This window comes from Myxocyprinus asiaticus, chromosome 50 (genome assembly GCF_019703515.2).
Source record: "Myxocyprinus asiaticus isolate MX2 ecotype Aquarium Trade chromosome 50, UBuf_Myxa_2, whole genome shotgun sequence".
In the NCBI taxonomy this organism is placed as follows: Eukaryota; Metazoa; Chordata; class Actinopteri; order Cypriniformes; family Catostomidae; genus Myxocyprinus; species Myxocyprinus asiaticus.
Window position 1 is genome coordinate 19,974,440 of NC_059393.1, and position 9,217 is coordinate 19,983,656.

Genomic DNA, 9,217 nt, shown 5'->3' on the forward strand with positions numbered 1-9,217 from the left:
GTTTTTATGAAGAACTTTATAAAAGTGAGCTTGTGTCTGAACGAAGGGCTAGCAGTGTCTTTTTTGATAATTTGCCTAAGGTATCAAACAAGTAAAATACAGAGCTTGATAGAGCTTTGAGCATAGGAGAACTGCACAAATTTCTCCAAGGTATGGAATCATGGAAAGCACCGGGCATTGACGGGCTTCCAGTAGACTTATATAAATCTCTCTGGTCGGTGGTTGGGGAGGACTTGCATATCATACTTAATGACAGCTTATCTAACGGTAGGCTGCCTTTGAGTTGTCGTAGAGCTGTCCTTACCCTGCTTCCGAAACAGGGAGATCTCACTGATATTAAAAGTTGGCGTCCAATTTCTGTGCTATGCAGTGACTACAAGTTGCTCTCTAAAGTGTTGGCCAATAGACTAGCTCAAGTAATGGATCAAGTTATTCATCCAGATCAAACTTATTGTGTCCCTGGTAGGACCATCATTGACAATATTAGTTGATTTGAGATACTTTAGATATCTCCAAGCTATTAAATTTGGATACTGCTCCGATATCATTAGATCAAGAGAAAGCATTTGATCGGGTTGAGCACTCTTCTTTGTGGAACACTCTGTCAGCTTTTGGTTTTTGCCAAGATTTTATTGACAAGATTAAGGTTATGTACTGTGATGTTGAGAGTACACTTAAGATTAACGGTGGCTTATGTGCTCCTTTTAATATCTGTAGGGGTGTAAGGCAAGGATGTTCATTGTCCGGAATGCTGTATCTCTTGCTATAGAACCTCTGCTGCATAATCTAAGAACAAACTTAAAGGGGATATGTATACCAAACTGCAGTGCTGTGCGCTTGTCTGCATATGCTGATGATGTAGTGATTTTGATAAGTGAGGGCTTGACAGGTCCCATTTCTTAATTAACCCTCTAAAATGTGACAACTCAGGGATGCCAATCTTTTATAAGAACCTTTTAAGGTATGGGATCTTTTTACTGTGAAGCAGAGAGCACTGAATCTATTCATTGGCTACTGGAAGAGCCTCTGATTTATGGGGCACAATTGGACATATCGTCTGGAGATTCTGCTTTTCCTGCTCTTGCTGGTCAACTCTTGAAATCTAAAACAACTACCCTTGGACATTTGCTGAACCTGACAGGGTTGATTTTTGATAAAACACAGGAAGTAGCCTTGCAGCTAGGAGTCAAGTCCATCTGCATAGTTACCCAGCTGCTAGGAAAATGGCAGTCTGCTCTGACAACAGAAGAGAAGAAATTGTTGGCTGACTACTATCGGAGGGTAAATAACCCAGACTCTGATGATCCTTTCCCTAGTTTGACTTTGTCCCCCAAATTGGAGGGATGTGCTGGACATTTTGTGGGCAATGGAAAATCATGTTGTATGGTCCTAAATTCAGTTGAAGGGAAAAAGCTTTACTAAGCATTTGTTAAATCTTTTAACAGAAATTATTTGGATTAAAAACTGGATACACCATGGCGCATAGTTCTTGGTTTAAATAACAATATAAATCCAGAGTGGAGAGCACTTTATGAGCCACCGTTATCAAAAAGAGTAGGGGACATACAGTGGAGACTACTTCTTGTTGCAATTGCAGTTAATGCTTTTATTTCTGTTTTTAAATTCTTAAATGTCCTTTCTACTTTGAAAGAGAAACTGTTTTTCATGCTTTCATGTACCTTATTTATTGTTTAAAAAAAGTTTGAATGTCAGTTGTTGGACTTCATCTTGGGCCAGGCAAAAATGGCTATATATGTAAGCAGAAAGAACAAAGTTGAAAACATTTCAGTGCAAGATGCAATAATGGTGTTTTCAAACCAGGGTTTTAATTGATTTTACTAATTATACAGTAATGAATAATCTTTTAACTTTTGAATTGATTTGGTGTTGCAAAAATGCTTTGAGCTCTGTTATTGATGTTGATTTGCATTTTGCACATTTCTTACATTTTTAAGAGTTTTTTTGTAGACTCTTAGTTTGTGATAACCTATTACTGTGATTTATTTCATTTCTTTCACTTCTTTCAAGTGTTTTAATGGTGTTTTAAACAGTAATAAAAAAGAATTTCAAATTCAGTTCTTTCTTTCTATCTATCTATCTGTCTGTCTGTCTGTCTGTCTGTCTATCAGTCAGTCCATTCATCCGTCCATCCATCCATCCATCTATCTATCTTTGCTATATGAATATATGGCATAGATTGTTTAAAAATGTCTTAACATTTCCTATAATGGTAAAGACTCTTTAAAGTCCCTGACTGGCTCAACAAGTGCAGCTCTTTCCTGTCTTTAAACAGGACTTTGGGATTCAAATGGCTTCAAAGCTATTAGACATGGACTGAAAGTTACAACTTTAAATCACATTTTAAACACAGATAACAATTTTGATTTAACCTGTATGTGAGGTTGAAACAGCTCAGAAGGTCTTAGATAGTAGTTTAAAAAGGTATTCTCGACCCCATTTACCCCACCCCACCCCCTTCATATTTCTCTCTCTCTTTCTTTTTCCATTGGCCTAAATGTTCACTCTGATCTAATTGTGCTCTCTGTAAGAGAACAAGACCTAATAGGTCACAACTAATGTGCTGAGACTGCATAATGCACAGCGACAGACCTATAATGTCTTGCCAGGCTCTGCAGATCCTCTTTGGGGCCATGCACAGGTGGATGTTTGCTTTGCCCGCTGTGTTTCTTTATTATGGTGACTGTGGTTAAGATTGTAATCTTAGGCTTAGGTGTGTAAGTTGCTTCCAGGTCGAACCACTCAAACAGACTGGCTTTTCGCATTTTCTATACTCATGGTAGACAACTGTAGCATTTAGTACATTGTAACATGGATGCCTAAGGCCATGAAAGGGAGAGAGTGATAGAAGCCCCCACAAAAGGACTGCTCATGCAGTAGGCTATAGTCTGAGACCATGGGCCCCTGTCTGCACTCATTTATCCAGACAGTCTTGCCTCTCCACATGCAGGGCACCATGCTGTGATCTATTATGGTTAAGGTTTGGGATTGGTTTTAGTTGTTGATTGTTAGTGGTTCATGCTGAGTCAACTATCACTACTACTGTTGCTCATAGTTATAGCTAGGAATTTGAACAAACTCCTAAGTATTGAGTATTAAACTTTGGTGCACAACTCCCTAATTTTTTGTGCTAAGGACATGAATGCTACCTCAAATCATGCAGCTTTTTGAGAAGAGTGTGCTATTACTTTTTTAAGTGATCGGATTTAAAATTTTCTCCAAGCAGATGATAAAACAGGTGAAAAACCAAGACTATATTGAAGAAGAAACCAGAACCATATCTAGGGACCAGAATATCATAGAGAATTGGAGTGGGAGCTTTGGACTTGATCCAGTAAGCAACCACAAAGCAGCGCACTAGCAATCACATACTGTAGCAACATGCTAAAAACACTTACAGCAATATTTCAGTTTTCATATCTAGAAGTACGGGCTGGACTCTGTGTGAGTGTGTGTGTGTTTGTGTTCAGGGTCATTGCTCTTAGATGAAAGGAGAATAGAGCTTCACTGCCCAGCCAGGCGTGAGCAGCCATGACCTACTCTCCAGCTTCAACATTACCTCATGCATACTAACACTCATACAAACATAATCACATTTTCATACTAACTATATGAGCTTTGTGATATGGCCAGATACTAACTGTATATATATATATATATATATACTATAACTATGTACTATAAACACCTATATAGCCTGTATAAACGATAACTATAGTATATGAGAACTATAGTAAATTCATACACTAACTTCAGGAGCTTTATGATGTGGCTACTGTATATACTGACTATAACCATATATACCATAACTATTATATTCATATGTACAGGATATTTAACATAAAAGTATACAAACCCTTTAATGTGTCCCTTTGCTCGTCAAGCCATTTAATGCAGTCTCAAGCTGTTATTCTTGTGAATGCCTGTGGTCAGTATGTCGCCTTGTCAATGCTGTGTTGAATAACTTCAACACTTTGAGTGGGATTATTAGTGAGTGTGAGACTCAACCTATCTCTCCTAGCTCGCTTAACAGAATTATTGCATTTAAAAACATAAAACAGAATAGTCATTTGGAAATAATGTAGAGCATGTCTTCAGTTTATCCATCAGGATTTGACTGGATTGTGAAATGTGGGTTATGATATTATTAGTGGTGTTTTGCAGGTAACCATCACTATTACTATTGCTCATACTTGGGGTTAGGGATTGTTCTAAACTCCTAATCCTAAATATGAAAGGAATTGTTAATGGGGGTGCATCAGCAGAAAAGTTGTTTGAGAGGTGGAGAATGTTATAACATTTTGATAATCTGTAAATTATTAAGAAACGATCAAAAGTAGTGTAAATTTTTATTTCATGTTGCCTTTAAAGATCTTTTCTTGCCACAATTTGATGGAGATTATTTTAGGTTAGCATGTCAGCGGTTTGGGTCTTTGATATTTTCGATGCATTTATCTGTTGTACATTCGAGGGGATGGTTGTTTGTTGCTAAGAGAATTATATCAGTGGCAAAAACACTGTTGCTTGGTCAGTGGGATTATTTTGTGAATCTATATGTGATCCTGATCAACTGATTATCTTAAGGCCTTAAACAACCCCAACAAACAGACATCTACTGTCCAGCTGCCATTAACCTGCTTAAATAAGCAACTGCTATTCTAGTTCCATAAGTTTGTGATAAACATTGAAACGGATCTGTTTAATTTAGGTCAATAGCAAAGAAATCACTGCTAATGCTAATAAGTTAGCTTGCATGCTCACAGTCGCATTTATTTAAAAAAAAAATTTTTTTATCTGTATTTATGGGAGAATCTGATGAAAATATATCCTGTTTAAATTTTACCCCAAGGTGGGTGATTCTCACGAAACCTGTCAAGGAAATCCCTTACAAAAAATCTAGAGTTCTGGCAAACTTGCCTCATTTTGATGCATATTTGCCACTCATTATTTTCCAATGCAAATGAGCTTGTGATTTGCCACAGATGTTTGCTAAAGGTTTGCAGCTCTTCACCGGTGGTGGTGAACCTGCAGCAAACCTTTGGCAATAATGGACAATTTGCTGCAAGTTTATGAAAATAATTAGAAAATAATTAATTAGTGGCGAATTAGCGGCAATTTTGTAGCAAATTTGCCATGAACTTGCGATTTTTGTAAGGGATGTCCTGGTCTTATTTAACCCCAAAATCAAATTGAACAAATAAGGCATAATATTTTGCATAAAGAAAATGAAGCCACTTTTAGGCCCATTAATATTTTATTAATTGTGACATCATTTTCAAGACACACATTTAAAACTTATTTCTTTCGATTTTGGTGTGAAATAAGATGCAAACATGGTCTTTATACTGTGTTACTTTCAAATGCTACACTTAAAGCTAAGCTAAATGTTGCCATGTTGCAATGCTCTCAGCAAATTATAATAATAATTTAATGTGTTAAACAATAGTAAACATTGTTAGATTTTCGTTTTCAGTTAGAAAAAGTCTCACTTTTTTATTTATTTTTTTTTTTTTTTCAGATGGAGACAGGCTTCATACTCAACTCCACAACAGTGGCCTACACAGGAAGTTGTCTGGTTCCCAATGGCAATGCAGTGGCCACATCCGGCAACAGTCCCCACGCCCTTCCTGAGTCGCTCACACCTCCTCCAGATCCTCAGACCACTGGCTTCTACCTCTGATCAGACTCAGTACAGATTCATCCGAAGAGACAGTCAATCACAATTCAACTGGCAAACAAAAAAGTGAAAAGGAGACAAAAATAATAATTTTTTAGTTTTACGTTTGCTTATTTATACTAAATGAGCCACATTCACCTCTGGAATATCTAACCAATTAAAGTCGCTGAAGAAACTTCCGCCAACATAATGTGATAGCACTCTCAATTATTACATATTTGAAGATTGTTTGGATTATTTCTGATTAAGTATGAGAAAAATTGATGGTGGTTTGTGAAATGTACAGAAAATGCAATTGGCATGCAGTATGCAGTTTTACGGGTTGTTCGCACAGAACACGTTTTTGCGTCCATCTGCTGAATTACATTTTAGAATTACTTTTCAAAGAAACATGCTGGATGGGCATCTTTGACCATTGCGACCCATCTTGCTGTTTTTTTAGCATTTCGTGCCATGAAGCAATGCCCTGTCAAGCCAAAAGAACTTCAACTTTTAAAAATGTGTCTTGAGATGCCTGCATTCTCTTACGTTCGTTGCACTGCATCCAATTTTTCGCTGTGATTTTTTTCCCCGCAAGAGCGTGTTCTGTGTGAATGGCACAATTAGAGGTGGTCCATCTGTAATAAGTGTGTGTTGGGGCATGTATGTTTGTGCATATGTATGTGTGTGTGCGTGTAGTCACCATTTATTAGGCCCTATTCATAAAAACGCAAGCAGAACGATTTTTGAATATTCAAATTATATTCCACAACAGTTTGTCTAAAACAGTTGTAAACATTCAATTACATTCAAACTAAAGAAGAAATGTCCACGTATAATGATTGTTGTGACATTCTACGTAAGAGTGGTTTTATGAACGATTTAAACAAAAAATAATTCTGCTTGCGTTTCACTAACAGGGCCCATAGGGCCTTATTTCTGTATAAATCGTTCATGAATGAATTCTTACATATCTATTCCCATTGAATCGAATGGAAAACAAATTACGTAAGAATGGTTTTACTAACAATTTGCACAGCAATTCATTCTGCTCACATTTTACGAATGAGGCCCATTGTCTATAAATGATGTCAAGAGCGTATGTAGCATATAGCTATTTCGAAACCTATTGTTCTGAAACGCAGTAAATTACTTCAGTATTTATATAAACAAGATTGCAATGCATATTTATTTATGAAAAGGCTAGAGTGTGACATTCCTTTTAATGGTCGTATTGTGAATGACAATTTAAGGTAAAAATATGCAAGATGTCAATAAAGCAGTAAGAGTTAGCAGTAAAAAAAAAAAAAAAATCTAGACGTCACTTAGACATTGACCTGACCCCTTCGTCCCGCTATTACATTGGGTGAGGTTAGATTTCAAGAAGCTGATTCAAGATCAGCGTTGCAAATCCACTTTTACCTGCTTCCGTCCTTTTAGATACAAGTGTTCAAGTGTTTAGTAATTCCAGAACTTATCTACAGTGATCTTGTTCATATTCGTAGTTGTTTGTGCGTAAAGTGTACACGTAATTTTTTTACGTTTGAATAGACAATGAAACGTACAATACCAACATGTTGACAGAATCAAAAATGTAAACCCTTTTACGTATGTATAAATATTTACGAACTGGTTAGACATGAAATTGTCACCACTTGTGATCGAGTTCAATATCGAGTTCACAATGAGGCAAATGCATTAACTGCATTAAAATGTGATTGTGTGAAACATTTAATCGGCATTACATTCAATTTATTATAAATACAATAAAACCAACCTATGAATTAATTCAAAGTCTTTTTAGCAAGTCAGTCCACTCAGCAACCATCTATGGAACGCTCCTGGGCAGCATGTAAACAAGCGGCATACAAGTGCAGCTCCGATCTACTTGAATGGGGAAAGACCGAAATCTCCAAAATGGTTGGTCAAGATTATGATCAAAGAACATATTTCAAATCAGCAGTAAAATCTGACAACACTGGTATCATAAATAATGCTTCTTAACCAAAGATTACACAAAAAAAAAACTGTTTTCCCAGCTTGTATAGCTAATGCGCATTCCCGAGTTGATTGGCATGCAAGCAGTGTCTGTATCTAAAAGCTGATTGGCTCTTTTACCTGTAAGGTGGGACTTTCTTTCTACATCCATTAACCGTTGGGTGTTCCAATTTCTCCTTTTAATTTTAATAGAAGTGGCCCATCTCTGCTAAATAGTCTCTGATTCAATATTCTACCAACCTCAAAGGATTTGTGTCTCTAAAGTCGTTCATACTAAAAGGATTTACGTTTTCAGTATGTTGATATTGTACATTCCAGTGTCTATCCAAATGTACGAAAATGCATGTGTTCTAGAACCACACTTAATGTACCAGTACGTACAAATTCTAATGAGATCACATTGACTCGTCCGGCAATGCATTTTAAAAACCAATTCAAAAGCAGGGTTTGTTTCATCTTGAAAAAGAGATTCTGGAAGCTTACATTATTGAATGTGTCACGTGTATTGTAAAGCAGTAAAAAAAAAAAAAAAAAAAAGAATAATGATATTATTTCATCAAGGGTGCTGCAAGGTGTTTTATTAATAATATTGTTAATTGTAATAGTATTATAAAGTCAAAAAGAAAATACATTTTTCAGGCCAGCCTCTTCGTTTTTAACGTTTCATTTTTAAAAACATATATACTGTATTTACAGACATTTCAATTATAAGAAATAACACTGGCTGAAATTGTAACTATGGGTTCGAATTTCTTTAACACACACATATATGAGAAAACAATATGACAATCATTTAAATAATGGAAAAGCTGTTTATTTAATATTGTCATAAGCACTATTTTAAGGAGCACTGCGGCATAACCAGGTTTGACTTTTTTCCGGCACAAGATGTAGCTTCTAGAGAGATGTTATTTGGAGTAAATATTGTATAATTTCTTTAGGTGTTCTGTTTGTATGTTTGAAAAATAAGTTTTACATTTTTTATGAAAAAAAAGAAAGAAAGAAAGGAAATGGTGCCATACTGGTAAATTTTACTTTCCAGAATTTAAATGTTTTGCTATTTGTTTAGAAATGATGTCAGCCATGTCGTCTTTTTTTAAAGAAATTCACATTTGGATTTATTTTAATATTCTAACACACTGAAAGTAGAGGCAAAGGTAGGTACATATGCAGTTATGTCTGTTTGTCATTTGACTGCTTGTTGAAATGTACAATTTGGTCCTTAAATTAAAGAATTTGTGCAATCACAATGAGCCTTGTGCTGTGATGTTCTTCCAAACCAAATCACACAGACATTTGAAAAGATGTAAAATATTTACAATACTTTTCTTAAAGAGAAGGTTCACATTCTGTCATTATTTACTTAGAAAGAAAGCCATACCGGTTTGGAATAACATGAGGGTGAGTAAATGATGAAAGCCCTTTCTTGACAGGGATAGTAGTTTACCATGCATTTTTAAATAAAATGCCAAACCAGTCTTGTCTTCAAACTTCACATGTGAAATATACCTTGGGAAACCAGGCCTGGTGTTAAATGCACTTGTC

General features: G+C 35.9%; 1 protein-coding gene across 1 annotated transcript in view; it reads left to right on the forward strand.

Moving 5' to 3' along the window:
- Nucleotides 1–8,903, forward strand: part of LOC127438767 (aryl hydrocarbon receptor-like) — a 56,892-nt gene extending 47,989 nt beyond the window's left edge. Inside the window, exon 11 of the mRNA XM_051694609.1 lies at nucleotides 5,537–8,903. Within this exon, the coding sequence (XP_051550569.1) occupies nucleotides 5,537–5,698 (162 nt within the window). The 3' untranslated portion in view covers nucleotides 5,699–8,903. The remainder of the gene's footprint in view (nucleotides 1–5,536) is intronic.
- The last annotated feature ends 314 nt before the right edge of the window (nucleotides 8,904–9,217 follow it).